This window comes from Mustela nivalis (genome assembly GCF_964662115.1).
Source record: "Mustela nivalis genome assembly, chromosome: 14".
NCBI lineage: Eukaryota > Metazoa > Chordata > Mammalia > Carnivora > Mustelidae > Mustela > Mustela nivalis.
The window spans coordinates 43,426,715-43,444,068 of NC_139033.1; the positions used below are offsets into that span (position 1 = coordinate 43,426,715).

The 17,354-nt window shown below is 52.6% G+C and overlaps 1 protein-coding gene across 3 annotated transcripts in view; it reads left to right on the forward strand.

The window, feature by feature from the left end:
• The window catches only part of MYO5B (myosin VB), a 342,993-nt gene that overhangs the window by 253,881 nt on the left and 71,758 nt on the right, over positions 1–17,354 (forward strand). For all 3 annotated transcript variants that reach the window (XM_082699234.1, XM_082699233.1, XM_082699232.1), the window contains exons 17-18: positions 4,085–4,171; positions 16,324–16,435. In XM_082699234.1, coding sequence (XP_082555360.1) covers positions 4,085–4,171; positions 16,324–16,435 — 199 coding nt within the window. The remainder of the gene's footprint in view (positions 1–4,084; positions 4,172–16,323; positions 16,436–17,354) is intronic.

Sequence of the window (17,354 nt, forward strand, 5' to 3'; positions counted from 1 at the left end):
GAGGCTATTAGAAGGGCAGCGTGCGTGAAAGACTTGGATTATGTGTGAAGGGCAGGGGCAGCATGCCGGGGCCCTGGAGAGGAGAGTCAAGGGCTGGGTGCCAGCTGCGACTCGAGCAGTTCGTTCCTCAGAGCCTGGTGCCTGCCACCTGCCGGATTCTCTCCTGGAGCTCCCGTCCCAGATGAAAAGAGATGCTGGAGGCTTTCAGAATGCCTGTCTAGTCCTAATGGCCCACGTTTCTAAGACCTTCCTTTGCCTTCAGGACCAAAATCTCTGTAATAAAGTGGGGAGAATAGTGAACGAGGTGAGAGCACCTGGATTCTAGCTTGAGCTCTACTCCCAGTTGTTGGGCTGTTCCACGAGCTAGCCCTGTACCGCTGGCCTCCTTTCTTCATCTGCTAACTGTAGCTCAAGCAGGTCATCTGATGAAAGAAATCAAAGAGATGGTGTAGATTATTTGTGAGAGGCACAAAAATTTTGATGAGTAAAATATATAACATTATTTAAAATATTTTATTACAAATATATATATATATATGTATATGATTATTCCAGAAAGAAAGTTCTGTATGCCTCCCCTTGATCCCCTATAACTGTTTTCGCGACCTTCACATCCTTGACATTGTGGGCCAGGTAATATGCTACTGTGAGGGTTGTCCTGTCCACTGTAGTGTGCTGGTAGCATCCCCATCACTGTGACAACCAGAAGTGCTCTGTGATTGCCACGTGTTTCTTGGAGGACGCAATTGCACCCCCTGTGGAGGACCACTGTCCCACACTACATGCTTTGATAGCATTCCTTGTAGAAAAGTCTTTTTCCCTCTGCTTCTTTCTTTATTCCAAAAACATCCATCATACCCACTGTTCCCTGGACACTGGGTGAGGACACGTGGAATGACAGAAATGTCCCTCATCCTTAAGGTATTGCCGGTCACTAGTCATGGACAGCAGCATAGAAGGGACCGACCATGGGTACGTGGGAGTGCTGTAGGAGCAGAGAAGCCTGCTGGGGTCGGGGTGCTTAAGTGTCCGGGGAGGAGATGGCCTGGGGGAGTGTGACCTGCCTGGGTTCGCTAGTTGGAGGAACTGGACGGATCCCTGAGCTCAGACGCGGACAACCCTGAGAGTCACGGGGTCTTCGCATGTGACTGCAGCACGCCGCAGAGGGGTGCTGAAGAGGGACGGGAGCCGGCAGCCTGTGCGAAAATCAGGGAAGCGGCGCGGGACTTCCGAGGGGGCCGGGCTCTCGGCTCCGGGCTCTGCTGAGTCTGCACAGTGACTGGAGGAGAAAGTGCACTCCTGTGTTTCAGCGGTCCCTGTAGATCTTTGGTGACTTTTCAGTCCAGAATTAAGTGTGACTGGTCCTCACTGTGGGCCTCCAAAATTTATTAGCGAGGAGGAGCTGGTTTTCCACTCCGATTCGCCTGGTAACATGCACGGGGAGGCTGATAGAGACACGCTGGTGACAGCTTTCTTTACCGTTGAAGGGATAAGATTAAAATACAGGAGGCTGGCTGGCTTTACACGTCCCCCAGGGGCTGTGAACAGGGAAGAGGGTGGCGAGAGCTTCTCGGCGGAGCGCCTGCTTACTTCTTCCTAATAGTATTCTTCTTTGCGACCACTTAGTCCTTACGACCAACCAGTGAATTCTGGTTGGGCAGATACTCTCAGCCTCTGTTGAATGAATGAGGAAAGGGAGCTCCAGAGAGAGGATGCGTTGCCCACAGCGGTGTAGGCTGTTAGCGGCCATACAGTTTTCTGCTTTGCCCTTGCTCTCTTCCCCCATCCCGCGCGGAAGAGAATGCGGCCAACTCAGGAGGAAAGCACGCGTGTAGCAGGGGAATGGGGAGGACCGCGGGTGGGACCGCAGCCCACGAAGGACGAGGGGTCACAGAGCCTTGCCAAGCACGCTGCCCGTCCCCGGCACACACAGCAGATTGACTCAGACCTGGAGAGCACAGGTGCAGAGAGCCTCGGGGGAGAGGTCGGCAGCCCACGGAAAACCCTCCCCAAAGCATGAGCACATCCACCGTGCGTTCCGAACTCGGGGCCCAGCTGGCCGCCTTCAAGACGAGAGCAGCCGAGCCTGCATCCCGAAGGCTGTCTCGGGTCATTCCGGGTCAAAAGCATCCTTTATGCCCTGTGTTCTCAAACTCCTCAGTACCACTGCACATGCGTTACAGTTTTTCTGGGACCCCAGAGCAGTGCTGCGTCCCCGTGACGCCTCAGAATTAGTGCAGAGGGGACCATGGAGGCTCCCCATGCATGCTCCTTTGATTTTCTTTCATCCTGGAAGACCTTCTGCTGAGGAGCTTTCTGCCTACCTGAAAACATGAAATGAACTCCCCTAAAGTAACTGGCTTGCTCAGGACTGTGCAGACTTCAGTGCTCAGTTGTCCCTTACTCGAGAGCTGTGGGCGCCTTGGGACCAGAGTAATCAGGAAGACTTCCTGGAGGAGTTGGGTATCCAAAGTAGCAGGACTTGGGCAGGTTTGGGGGTAGCAGAAGGCCGAGGGGGCACAGGCCTGGAGGAGGGTGTGGGTGTCTCCCGGGACACTGAGCCCCCGGACTGACCTGGAACGCAGAGGAGTCCTGACTCAAGGTCAGCTTGTGGTCTCCAGTCACCTGGAAGGTGCCCACTGGCCTAGTGCATCTGCCTCAAGGGACTGCTGGGTCCTTGGCATAGGAGGGCAGCTGGCACTAGGAGCCGATCAGCTCCTGCAGAGAGGCGGGAGGGCAGGATAAGTCTCCCGTGGAGAGCTGTGGTTTTAGCGTGGCAGGCTCCAACCCTGACCCATCCTGCGGAATCCTGAGGGGCCAGCTGCTGGGAAGACTCCTAGGGTTGTTAGCGAGGCAGCAGGCATGGGTGCCCCCTGGTGTCCTGGAAATAAAGCTGCTCATCTCTCTCCACGGGGTCCACAGGCTGCCTGAGGTGTGTGCTGCAGCCAGCGAGTGGGATCCCAGAATCCCGGGATCTGAGCCTCCACCCCGCCTGCCACCCACTTCCCAGAGAGGAAGGAGCACAAGACGCATAGCCCTGGGCTGGAACGGAGCTCAGGAGCAGCCAGAAAGAAAGGGAACACTTACTTTCCACCCTTTCTCCGAGTGGGGCAGTGGTCTTAGCAAAGTATGGAGATTAACTCTAGTTCAACTGAGTTCTTTCCCCATGAAGCCCCCCACCCCGATTGCCGTGGCCACCCCGGCTGCTCTCCCCCGGCTTCTCACCGCCCTGGGACCGTGGTTCTCACCTATGGGTTTGTGAGCTTCTGTACACTTCTCTCCCAGGGTGGGGGGACTCAGTCTAGACCATATCTGACTGCTGACTGTACGGTGCGCTACCTGATGTACATGTTGGCGGACATCCTGGGTTTTCAGGGCTAAGCAGTTGAGGGGACAGGAGGTGCTGAAGATGTGGCTCGTGTCCCTGAAGACCGGATGATCGGTCTTGGAGTCTTAACGGGCAGCTGTTGTGACAGCAGCTGACCCTGCACATGTGCTGATGTCCTTGCTGCTGGGCTAGCTGCTTTCCCGGGCCATTAGGTTTCATCTTGGCACTAACCCTAAAAAAGGGGTTCTACTATTACCCTATTTTATAGATGAGGGTGCTAAGGCCTGAGGAGGTGGCGTTGCCTTCCCCAGGTGACCCACACAGCCGGTGAGTGACCATGTCCTGGTTCAAACCCAGACCATGTCTGACTCCTGAGCCACATGCTGCTGGTGGCGGCCAGCAGCATGGTGGCGAGTGTATGTGATTTGGCCTTTGAGCACAGATACCCCCATCAGTGCAGATAGTAAGGGAATACCCTGGGGAGGAGGCTTGGGGCTTGGAAGCTAGTCAGAATTCAGTCACGCCACAAAGACGATGACGTATCCCAGCTGAAAACACAAATGCGCACAGGACCGGGGTGCTGATACGGCTCGCGCGCCTGCCAGTCATTGCCTTTTAGTCAGTGCTTGGCCCCCGACCTTGTGCTCAAGGTGCATGATGGTCTGTGTCTCTGCACAGGAAGAAGTCGTCTGTCCCTCTCCAGTTCCATTTCTTTGCCAGCACGGCCACTCACAGCTTGTCTTACTGTGTTTGCAGCTTTGACCCAAAGAGAGCAGTGCAGCAGCTCCGGGCGTGCGGGGTGCTGGAGACCATCCGAATCAGCGCGGCCGGCTACCCGTCCAGGTAACGCCCTCCTGGGGCAACCCGAGCCTGGCTCCCCAGGGAACCTGTTTACACGCTGTCAGCCAGAGACCCATCCTGCGTGAGGGCCCACGCAGGATGCTGACAGAGGGGAGAACGTCCTTTTGGCCTGAGAAGCCTGGAAGTCCACGGCGGCATCCTCTGGGGAAGCTTTTCCCATTTCAGATTGGCACCGGTCTGGGCAAGGAGCCAGCTAGAGCTGCAAAGGGGATTTCTCCTTTACTCGCACCTTGTGCCCTTTACTTTTTTTTTTTTTTTTAAATACACGTATTCCCTGTCAGAACCATTTTGAAGTGCACCGTTTGGTGGTAAGTATGTTCGTATTTGTGCACCCATCTCCAGAACTCTTTTCATCTTGCAAGACTGAAACTCTGTGCGCATTAAACACTAAATCCCCGATTCCTTCCCCCTCCAGTGGCTGGCAGCCATCATTCTCCTTGGCCTCTGTTTTTGACGACGCTGCAGCCCTCGTCTGTGTGGAATCCTGCAGTGGTGGGGACCAGCTTCTTTCACCTAGTCTGGTGTCTTTAAGGCTCCCCCATGTAGCATGGCTCAGAATTTCCTTCCTTTCTGAGGTTGAATACTATCCCATTGTACATGTAGACAGCTTTTTGTTTATCTGTCCGTTTGTTAATGGACCCCTAGACCTTTTAAAATAGAATCAAATCCATGATGGAACGTATAGTCTTTTTTTTTTTTAAGATTTTATTTATTCATTTGACAGAGATCACAAGTAGGCAGAGAGAGAGAGGTGGAAGCAGGCTCCCCGCTGAGCAGAGAGCCCGATGTGGAGCTCGATCCCAGGACCCTGGGATCATGACCTGAGCTGAAAGCAGAGGCTTTAACCCTCTGAGCCACCCAAGTGCCCTGGAACGTATAGTCTTGAATTTAAAAACCATTATCAAGATCTAACTTGCACTGCAGATGAGTCCTCAAGCTACCTACAGCCTGTTGAAGCCATGTCAGTCCTGGATCCTTTCTAGAGGCTTGCCTGCAGTAGGAGGGAGGTGTGGATGGCGACCTGCGAGCTTTCGTGAGGTCATACCGCGTACGAGCATCTCACAGGCTGATCTAGTCTTCTGCCGTGAGCTGGAGCTGAGCTGAGCAGAGCCAATGTAGCAGCCCCTGTCCTTGGAAGCCCTGTGTGTGCCAGGAGGTGGAGGGAGCCGGAAGCGGGGAGGCAGACGAGTGGGCCAGGCCTCCCTCCGGCCTCCCTGCCATCTCCAGCGGGAGCTTGGCCACTGCAGTGGAGGAATGCCTTCCTAGCAGCAGGTAGTGACCGCGAAACAACGTAACCATCAACAGCTCCCAAATGCTAGACCTGGGAAGGGATTCAGTGATGGAATTAGGAGTTTGCATTTGAACTGAAGGGTACAAGATCTACCACTGATCTGGAACCTCCAGGCAGCTTTCCGACACCCAGCAGGTTGGAGCATCCTTCCCAACAGTGCGCTCTGGCCCCAGAGGAAGACTCTTCAGTTTGCTTTGAACCATGTCTCTCCCCCCTTAGAAGAAAGACAGGGAGTGTCCTGGGCTCCATCTCCTTTTCCCACCCTCGGGTCTGACCACAGACCGCCGACGGCTCCATGAAGGAGGTGAGCCCTGCTTGCCCTTGCCGGGCGAGGGCTCTGCCTGCCTTCTCTTTGTCTGCCCTGCGGGGCCCAGCACCAGTGTTTTGACTGAGGGGATGGGTTCAGGCCATGGGCGCAGCAGGTCTGTCTGGAGTTCGAGGCACTGTGGTCTAGCCAATCGGATCAACCCTCTGTGGCTGCTCCAGACACAGCGCTCAGATCAGATGTGGTTCATACAACTTACAAGTGTGGCAAGGGCCTTCGGGAGCTGCCTGGCTGCTGCTTTATAAAGCGTGCTCCCCAGGCAGCCAGGCTCTACTCCTGCTCTGGCTCACCTATCTGTTGGCCTCCCCACAAAAGGGTCTTTAGTCTACCATCTTCAGTCCGCTGGTGCTCAGAACCGCTTTGCAGCCGTCAGTGGGTCAGGAAATGACCGTAACGGGTCATGAGCGGCATTTTGTTTATGTAGTGAAATGACCCAGCACGGAACCTTGAAGACGGCAGTTTGCGGTGGGAAAAGGCATCGGGGCGCGACCTCCCTTCAGCTTTATATATAGACATGGGTGCGTCAGGGTGTGAAACACGCCTTTGCTGATGAGGCCCACGGAAGGAAGTGAACTGCTCAAGGTCACTCTGGTGGAGTGAGGCCTTAGAACCCCCCTTCCTCTGCCCAGCTGTGTGCTTGTTGCCGAGCACCTGACTGCTCGCATTGGTGAGAGGCGCCATCCACACAGGGATCAGGGGGGTGAAGAGCAAGGGTAGGCTTTTCTGCCTGCTCCCAGACCTGAGGCTTGGAGTAAGACTGCACCCTGCCGGCTCCGGCCGGTACATGGAGGCGCAGACTGCCCAATGGTGCGAGGCCTGGGCCAGAACCGGAGGAGCCTGTGGTTGAACCCTTGGCCTTTGGAGTCTGGCGTGGCTTGTGCAGAGAGCTTCAGTCTCCTTGGCTGGGCGACCTCAAACGAGTCCATCTCCAAGCCTGGGTTCCCTTATCACTGAATACTTCCATCACAGGTGGTCATAGTGAAGTAAGGCTTCTAAAGTCCCCCACTCCATGCTAGGCACTTAACCATTCAATAATGTGTTTATCACTCACTTAGATACAAGCAAGAAACTGCATCCTTATGGATACAGTTATGGGGTTAAACAGGCCTTTACCATAAATGTTTAGCTTTATTTTTGTGAAAACCTGTTGTGTCTGGTCACCTCAAAAGTGCTTTCCAGAGTTCTCAAAGGAATTGAAAAGGTTGGTCTAAGAATTACTAAGATGTCCCACGTTCAGCTATTGAGGGTCCTTGTGCAAGAACCTTGGGGATCATGGGTCCTCGCAGCCATAACTGTGCTGCGCAGCACAGAGACTCCGGGTGAGCGGAGGAGCCCAGGTGCTCCTCTCTGTCTCTCACTCTAACTGATGCTGCTGGGGGGCGTGGCAGGCAGGAGGCCTGAACATTGGGACCATGCCACGGCAGGGGAGAGGAAAGGAGGGAAGCCTGGGAAAATGAGCTATTCTAGGGCAGCTGAGACCCTGGGACTCCATCCCGGGATGTAAGGAGCCCCTGTTTATTGAGAACTTTGAACACAATAAGTTGTTTGAAAGACAAGTGCTTTGCAGAGGGTGTGAACCTCTTGTCTTGGAGGCCATCAAGCAAAAGCCATGAGCCGGGGTCTGATGCAATGAGCTCTAGACTGTGCTTCTGGGAAGGGTCCCTGGGCCTCTCTGTCATCTCGGACTCACCCACCCAACTTGCTTACAGCCTCGCTGTGAAATCAATGACCGCACGTCCTACCCACGTTCCTGCCAGTTTGTTGCTGTGGTACAGAATCCTCTGTCGGAGGAAGAGGAAGGGGGACAGGACTTCACTCCCATGGTGTTCCCTGAGCTGCTATAGAATGAGAAAGTATTCTTGCCTCCATGTCTCCTCTCCTGTTAACCCGGCCATCTGCTCCACTCCTTCCCTGTGGAGCTTCTGGCTCTGTGCCGATGGCCGGGAGGGAATCCAGGATCTAAGTCATGACCTCAGCCTATCAGGAGTTCACAGTCCAGGACAAGGGATAAAAACCTAAAACAGAGCAGCATAGAATTAGGCCAAGTCTGGAAGGAAATGTGGCTTCCTGGGGGAGGTGAGGTTTGAGATGGACCTCGAAGCGGGGGAGGCGGCTTTGGGTGGACGGGGAGGCAGTGGGCGGATTCCACCAGCTTGGAAGCAGCTCCACGTGCAGGCGCAGAAGGGACGATCTGGGAAGAGACCTTCTCTGCCCGTCCGTCGTCATTCGTTCTTCCTGTTCCGTCTCCTAGTTTTAGCGGGCCAGACTGGCTTGTGTCCTCATTCAGACCTCCTCTGCCTTGGCTGCCGAGAGAGCACACTGCCTCCAGGTCCTTAGACCTACATGGGAAATGGCCTTTCCTGCCGTGCGTTCCACCTGACTCCGTCACCGCCGGCAACGCTGACGCGTCCGCAGACTCAATGTCCTGTGGGGCAGCCGATGAGTGTCCTTCTGCCGCCCTGATCGATTCACCCCTCTTTCTAGCACCTAATCACAAGGGCATCTAGACCTTTTGTTTTCATAATTGCAAGTATTGTGGCGAGTGTAGGGAGGGAAGGAAAAAAAAAACCTGGTATTTTCCGATCCACAGAAAATGTTACCTAATGCTATGATTTACACATTTGGGCTTGGGTCCAGAGTGCTGCCTTACCTCTGCTGTCTTAGCAGATTTTGCCGAGGCCTCAGAGGGAGGATTCCCTCCCCAAATGGCCATTTGAAGTGTTCTCTTTTGGAAAGAGGCGGCACAGTTTTATGGCACTTTTGTTGGTGTTGTGGTAGAGCTGAATCCTCCATATTGTTTCATTTTGATGCGAGTCCCCTCTCCTAGAGCCACACACCTAGGGTGGTCTTTCTTTGAAAGCTGAGCAGTGGGGAGAGGGCTGGGAGCAGAGCTACCTCGCCCATGATCTTGTGACCCATTGCACCTGCCAGTCACAGTAACCATTTGGAGGGAGCTCACCGCTTGAACCTCTCCCTTACTGCTCTGTCCCGGAGGCTGGGGTGTCTGCTGTATCTGGGGATAAACCAGACAAGGTGGTACAGCTACTCTGTACCCATCAAGGTGTTAGCTTTTGAAGCTAACAAAAGCGTAACCTCAGAATGTAGAGCCGAGCACCCATTTTGTTAGCCTGACTTTAGGAGACCTGTGGGAGCCCTTATGGGCCTGAGCAGGCTGGGGGCTCATCTCAGAAAGAATTCGCCTCCATGGTGCTAGGACTCCAGACAGCAACGTGATTTCACTTGATTTAGCTTGTTAAGTAACACGATTTTGCAGAGCTATTGCCCAACGAAACTTGAGTGGCTTCTTTGAGGAGGAGGGACCACCACTCAGAACATTTTTCTACATTTCTTCAACTTAAGTGGCCAAAGGGCACATGCCAACTCTTTCCAGGGAAGAAGATGGCAAAGAGGAAGAATGCATGGCCCGGGATCCTAGGGACTCACGATGAAATGTCTGGAGGCTGCTTCCCCGGGAACCCATGCAGAGGCCAGCCCTTTGCAGCCGAGATTTCAGGCCAAGTTTCTGCATCCAGTCTCTGATGCCCTAGGCGCAGGACACTTAGCCCCATTCTGAAGCGAACACGTGCCTAGTGCCCCCCAAGCACGGCCAGCCCGGGAGGACGCACACAGATTGGCTGGCCAGTGGCAGCTCTCTGGAGAACCCTTGTCCCACTGTCAGGCTCTATGCTTGTCTATTTTTATCTGCCTAAGAATTGTGGCTCTCTGTGAGTCTGATTGAAAATGAAAATGTATCATTCCATTTGAAATGCGCTGCAGTGGCTAAGAAATATGGTCGTTAGCACACACAGAAAGCACCGTGCTGAATGCGGTGTCTGGGAAGAGCCGCTGGGCCACCGTGACTGTCACCATCACCCGGCTCCCGGCTGCACCCCTGCCCTGTGTTCTGTGCCTGTGCCATGCTCCGTCTCCTGTGGGGGGTGGGGGACCGGGGGGTGTGTTCAACGCAGCTTTGTGTCCCAGAGGATTTGTGAAGCAAACTCCATTTAACCACAACACACATGTTGTAGGAGGACGACTTGAGTATGCAAGGTTTATATGTAAAAACTAGATGCTTAAATCTTCCGTGCTCTCCTCTTTACCTCAGAAAAACTCAACAGCACAGTCCGAAAAAACTTATCACTTGCCAGCCTCCATCCCTCGGCCACCACGTAGACAAAACACAGGACCGTAGAAGGAGGGTGGAGTCTGGAGAAGTTGCTCGGTCCACCTGCCCATTTAGTCAGGACTAAAGACCCATCGTCACTTGCCTTGTTGTTAAAAACCCCACCAAGCCAGTAACGCAGAGCTTACTTTGGAGCAAAATCGTGCTTGCCGTGCGATCTCACAGCCCTTCATTGTGGCTCTTGTGCCCGAGGGCGGTGCGCTCTCCCTCGGGCTGGAGTCTGCCCCGGGGTCCTTGGCGGGGCTGCTCGTCACAGCCACCAGGCAGCTGACTTGCACACGCGCCCTGCCTTGCAACTCTCCATTGGAGGAGACTGTGGGCCGAGGGTCAGCTGCAGCCCCGTGGCTGTCTCTGGGCAGTGCCAACACGGAGGATTTCTGCTCCTCACTTTGTAACTCGGTTCCAGTTCCGAGCCAGTGGGGAAGAATTAGGTTTCCCTCCCTCGGTAGCAAAGCTTAGCGACCTTCAGACCGGGGCCACCTCTGACTCTGAGGCTGTGTTTCCCAGGACGTACGTGGGGACAGCAGGGAAGGCAAGTAGAGGCTAATCAGCAGTGATGTGAATGGTGGGCACACACCCTGCCGCGTTTGCGCTGGGAACCCCTCCGCAGGATCGGGGATGAGTCCAGGTTCCATGCACTGCCTTACAAAGGCCCTCCCCAAATCTCATTTGCTCATCACACTGACTTTTAAAAAATGAGATATAATTTATGTACGATAAAAATATTCTTTTAAAGTAGGCAATCCTAGAGTGGTTTTCATTGTGTTCCCAGCATCGTGCAACCATGACTACCAATTGCATAGTGTTTTATCACCCGGGAGAGAAACCCTGTTCCTGTTAGTGGTCACGGCCTCTTTCCCTCTTCTCCCAGCCCTGGCAACCACGGACTTTCTCTTTCTATAAATTTGTCTACTCTGGACATTTCAAACCAGTGGAAGCCTATGATAAGTGGCTTTTTGTGTTATCCCAGTTTTAACACGTACCAGAACTTCATTTTTTTATGTTGCCTAATACCATCCTGTTGCGAGGATACACAGGGTTTTATCCATCAATCGATGGACATTTGGGTTATTTCTGCTTTGGGGCAGGTATGAATCATGCTGTTCTGAAGATCCATGTGTGTATTTTTGTGTGAACATGTATTTTTCTTTCTCTTGATGATGTATCTGGGAGTGGGAATGCTGGCTGGCATGGTGACTCTCTTTACCCTTTTGAGGACCTGCCAGACAGTTCCTCCCATGGTTGCACCATTTTGTTTCCACCAGCAATGGATGTGGTTTCCTGTTTCTATACATTCTTGCCAACATTTGTTATTGTCTGTCTGTTTCATTAGAGCCCTTCTAGAGGGTGTCAAGTGGTATCCCATTTTGATTTTGGTTGTATTTCCTGGATGATTAATGATGTTGTGCATCTTTTTGTGGGCTTGTTGGCTATTTGTATATCCTCTTTGAAGAAATGTATTCAGTTTTTTTTTTTTTTTTGGTCCATTTTTTTAACCAGGTTATTTGTCCCTTTGATGCTATAGGAGTTTTTTATATTTTCGAGATACTAGTTGCTTATTGGATAGATTGCAAACATGCTCACCGTTTTCCTCCTCGTGATAATCTGACCTGCCATCCTGAAGGGTTCTTCCTGGGGGCTCTTAGAGTTTGTTTTTCCAGCCAATCCTGCATGAGGGAATCTATTCAAGAGAAGGGAAGTACACAGTGCGATCACTTTGTTCTCCATCTGTTCACAGCCATCGACTGAGGACCGCTCAGGGAGGCATGTTCTCTAGAATGTTCCTACATGCAGATGGTTACATCCATTATGGGGCTCTAGATAGCAACTTAGTCGACTGGAACATCACCCTACTGTGTTTGCTCCACACTCACAGCAGCTGTGCTCACCACATGCTGTCTCGAGCCTGAGGAGCTTATTGTAAGGAAGCACCTTTCCGACCTTGCCTCTCTGCCTCTGATCTCCCCATTCTTACCAGGAGCGATCCTAGGCCCTGGGCTTTTACCCCACACCCAGCTGTGACTACTCTGCCAGATGGGCACATCTCCCTAGCTGGCCGGGGTCATGCAGGCCTTGTTTCCACAGGAAACATGGCACTGAAGCCCAGGACATTCGGCCAAGCCCCTTGCCTGGGAGTCCAAATCCAGGGAGAGTGGCGCTGAGTGCATTCTGTCCCTGGGGCCGCTGGGACTCCATGTAGCCCAGGGCTGAGGCCACAGCTGGGGCCTGTAACAGACTAAGAATGGGACCTCTTCTCCCACTGTTAATGTGATACGGAATGGAGGAGCAGCCAGGCTTGGACTGGCTTAAAAGACCTGTCCAGGCCAGTGAGAATCACACAGCCATAGTGTAAGTGGGAGAGGACCTGTCCAGGGCCACCTGAGGAGGATGGAAAGCACGAACAGAAGCAGCGGACTTCGACTATGGAGGAGGATGGCAGGCATGGTTCGTTGGTCTCAAGATGGTGGTTTTCGGACTAGAACTATGTTCTATAGGAAACATACTACAGATATTTGCAAACAGGTTTACATATCCCAAGGAATGGTGTGGTAAGGAATGGTCTGAAGAGGCTCTTTGTCCGTTGGAGCACAAAAGAATCGTCCTCCCCCAAAGCCAATAGTGTCTTTTTTGAGAAACACTAGTAGAATGAAAAGGTCTAACATTGGGATTCCAACCTCTTTATTGGTCAGGAAAACACCCATTCTTTTAAAATGTAAGTAACTATGTAGGAAGAAACCGTGTTAGGTGCTGAGAAGTTTAAAAATATCTCCTAGCCCGGCCAGAGGAGGCTAGAGTCGAGCAGAGAAGCTAACACATGTACTAAAGCTAGTTTTTAGAGAAGGCATAAAGCTCTGTATCCCACAGGGAAACGGGAATCATTAAAATGCTCCGGGAGGGAGAGATTTGTGGTCGTGGATTTTTTCAGGGGGAATCCTGGACACGTTGTGGTCCTATAGAGGGGTCTTCCCCAATTTTTACGTGGCCACAAAAAATCTCCATCCAGACATCCCTACCAAATCAGGAAGTTCTGTGAAGAAATTCAGTTTTTTTGAAAAACAATCACAAACTCTGATTAGCTTCACTTGGGAGGTTTTTCTTCACAAGTGATGGGGCCTTTCCTGCAAGGCCTTTCTCTCTCATTGCACAGAGGCCCACAGAAAAGAGAATCCCCATTTGATTCTGGGCCCTCAGCTGAAGGACACTCCATGCCGACCGTGTGCTCCTTGGGTGGTTCCAGAGGGAGAGCCCGCCCTGGTCCCCGCTGCGGATGGCGGCTTGGCTTCTGCGGCTGCCTTCCTGCCTCAGTACTACCCAGGAGGAGTGAAGCCTTTGTAAGCAAAGGGGCGGGGATCAGGCAGGAAGGGAGGGTCACTAGGATGGGGGTGGGGGAGGAGCTTTCTAAGCACTCCACATGCATGAACTCCTCAGCCCCCACCATGCAGGAGGTACTTCGTGAGGTTGGGGGTGGTCTTTCCATTTCGGAGAGCTCCACATGAGACGAGTCCAAGGCTTGCCTGAGGTCACAGGGCTGGGCCGTGTCGGAGGAGGCCTCCGTGCTTCTGTACCCCAAGCTTGTTCTGGACCCCCCTGGATGTGTGCCGTCGCATCTCCCTACTGTCTTGTTTCCTTGAGCCCATAACCTCCCTGAGTTCTGGAACTGTCAGCAGTAAGAAGTCTTCAAATTAGAACCATTTAAGGTTTTTAGCCCAGCTAAATGATGCTCTGATTATTTCCCCCAGAGAAATTGCAAACTCGTTGGGAGAAATAAGACAAGTACACAAATAACTATTGCAGGGAGGGGAGGTGCCCTCGGAAAGTCACCCAGAAAGTGCTGAGCGGCCTTCGGGGGAGAGCCCACGCCTCCCTGTGCGGGTGGGAACAGTGGCTTGGTGGAGCCACTGGTGGACGGCTGGGCGTGAGGACCGAGAAGGCTTGGACCCTGCAAAGCCCTTTATCAGTGTCCGGCATTCTGTTTGCATCTTACCCGATGTGGAAGTATCAGTGGAGAGAATGGCCTGTGTTTAAGGCTTGGGGGTTGGGGCAGAAAGAGCTCTGGAGAAACCCGGTAGCCTTCCCGTGCCTTAAAAACAGAACGCACATCTGATATGTGGCTTATCACCTCTCGCTCTGCTCCCAAGTCTCCAAAATTAAGACGGTCCAACCTCAGGAGTTTTCTTGACATTTTTCGCACATGACTGGAATAATGGAAGCAGCCTTCAGCTGGGCAGATAACCTTCAACGTTTCCATTTCCTAAAGCCGCCTATTAGAGATGGTCGGGAATTCAGTGGGTTTGGTTCATAGTCTCCCCACAACTGGAGGGGCAGGAAGCCACAGGAGCACAGTGGGTAAAGGGACTCTTTCCCAGGCCATTGAAACAGAGGCCTTGGGGGCTCCCAGCGCTTCTCTACCCTCCTCCTGAAGGTGCCTGAGCACATCACGGGGAGCCTGGGAGCGGGGCCATGTAATGCCCAGTCAGCTCTGAGCAGAATAGAGGCTGCCATTACCTATGTGACAGGATTAATTAAAAGGTAAGAAGCATAGAAACGAAGGATATGAGTGGTCCCCAGGGTCTGAGGGGAGAATGGGGAGTGGCTGATATTGGGGCTTGGGAGCTTGGTGGGGGATTATGAGAATATTCTGGAATGCAGTACTCGGTATGGTTGCATGACTTTAGAGATATAGAAAGTCTGTTTTCCAGATTAAAAGTCAATTTTATGGTATGTGAGTTATCTCGGTAAAGCTGGTTAGAAAAGAAAGCATAACTTCTAAACAACCATCTTACACTGTGGAAAAAAGTGGGAATGCTTTTTGTCACTTGCTCTTATGCTCCCCGCTCTGACACCCATCGCTAGGTTAGAAATTTCCACCAAACCAAGGGAAGTGGTCACCGAGGTGGCGGAGAGGCAGGAGCCCAGTCTGGGCAGGGCACTGAGAACAGCCTGGGAGGGAAGGGGGACCCGAGGCCCACACTGGTGGGTGGCTGTGGAGCGCAAGGAGAGGCAGTCTGGAAGAACCAGCCTCCCGGGCATGTGGTGTACCCCCCCACCAGGACTATCTAATATTCCCCAGTGCTTAGTTTTTTGGATGAAATTTCTAGAGGACCCCCCCCCCCCATAAAGGCAAATGTGCTCCGGGAGAAGGGGTTCAATCCATTTACTCCCAGTTAGTACTTTAAAATGAGAGACCATCACTCTGCGAGGCCCCAGGTGATGGTAAGTGGTAGATGCACAACCTTGAAGCAGCATCTCACGGGTTTTTAAAGGGCGACGAGGACCGCACGTGTGCCTGGGGACAGGCTGTGTGCCGTACCTCCTGGTGCTTCCAAAGGGGTGAGCGGGGGCTGATGGGGCACCTCTGCTGAGGACGCAGAACGGGGTGAGGGGAGGGCTGGAGAGCCGGCTTCCCCGTCACAGGGGTCTGGATTGGGAGCTGAGGCTCCATAGAGCAGCATAGTGCGGGAATAGAATGTGCGCTGACCTGAGGCGGTTGTGAGCCTCCCCCGACCCCAGGTCAGGAGCCAGGAGAGAGAGCGTGAACATCTGTATGAAGGGAAAGGGGCTGGACCCCTTTCTAGAACTAGAAATAGTTCACTCATTGAAAAGCTTGCATTTGTTTAAGTAGAATTCTCCTCAGAGGCCAAGGGACAGACCTAAGGCCTTCTGGAAGATTCCCTTCCAGAACCTACCAGAGCACACTTAATGAAAGGTAGTGGGACTAGAAGAGCTCTTCAATTTTTATTTATTTCTTGATGTGAGTTGCTGAACATTTCCTTAACAGCAGGTTCATATTTCTCTAATGAATGGGGACTCCTAAGGGAAATAACTTTGGGGAGAAAAAGGGTTCCTTCTAAGGTATGCCAGACTGTGTGAACAGCGTTGTTGCTTAGGGTTAGAATATCGCTTTTTATCAGCTAATGTTTACTTTTCTGCACTTTTTGAAGTTTTCAATGAGAAATATTAATGTCGTAAGACAAAACCAACATTTAAAAACCAGGCTGCCTTCCTGGCAATTTCCTCCTCCAGCAGGGTAGTGGAGCGCCCCTGCGTCTGCGTGGGCAGAAGCCCTCTAAGTTGTTCTGCCTCCAGTCAGTCCTTCCAGAGCGATCTGCAGAAGCCTCCCTTTCTCTCTTCCACTTGTGATCGTGTAATTCAGCCACACACTGAAATTCTCAGAGGGACTGGAGGAAGACAAGGCCCTGGAATGTTTTTTGCTCTGAGAACAGCTTTGTGCCAGGAGTTGTGACCCCATGGGGCGGGCACGGTCTGTGACGGCCGGAGGCCCTTGTGTGGCTGAGAGGCAGGACACGTACCTGATGCACCTGCTTTCCCTCCAGGTGGGCTTACCATGACTTCTTCAACCGGTATCGAGTGCTGGTCAAGAAGAGAGAGCTCGGCAACACAGACAAAAAGGCCATCTGCAGGTCTGTCCTGGAGAACCTCATCAAGGTGAGCTAGGCTTGCCCCTGGAGGCTTACCCGGAATGCCCAGAGAACTGGGAAGTGGGGGCTTAACAGCGTGCTCTGGTCTTCATCCTTCCTCTTAAAAATGAGATGTTCGTCTGTTTCCTAACATCAGCAACTGTAAAAGAGAAGTTCCTTCATGTGTATAGAATATTTCCTACCTTTTTTCACATCTCTGCACATGTAGAAAATAAAAAATGTTTGTACAACCCCTTGGGGTTTGCTGCTGGCCCAGGACTCTGGCTTCTCCAGAGCCCGAGGCTCTGTAGATCTGCCTGCCGTGCCCCTGCCCACACCACGCAGCTGCCCAGGGGCTCCAATCTGTAGCCCAGGCACAGCTTTCCTCAGCGGTTGGGAAAACAGGTGCACTTCTCGTATCTTCTCAATGCCCAACTGGCCTCAGACCTTCTCCCCGATGCTTGTTGTAAATAAGGCAAAGGCTGTAGTTACAACAACCCGAACTCAAACCTGAGTCTTGATTCTGGAACTCCTTTGTGGACTCCTGGCAGGACAGATCTGAAATACCAGCTCCACCGTATTCCAGGGTTGCCACAGGGCATGGCCCGGGTGGTCTCAGTAAAGGGTACGACAAACTCCTTCCCTTTGAGAAGGTCGTGTAACGGAGAGAACTACATCCAAAAAATGGCGAATTCCCAGTACAGCTCACTCACAGACAATGTGGGCATTAGGGGTACCGCTACCCCCATCCCACTGCAGTAGAAAATCCGCATATACCTTAGGGCTTCCTGAGGCTGAACTACCGGTAGCCTACGGCTCACCTGAAGCCGGGGGAATGGTGCCCTGATTGGAGACACGTAGATCCTTTATTGCCAAGGACAATCCTTGTGTTAATGCCCCCAGCCCCTAGCTGGAAGCACCGAGCCCAACACAGAAGGAACGTTTGT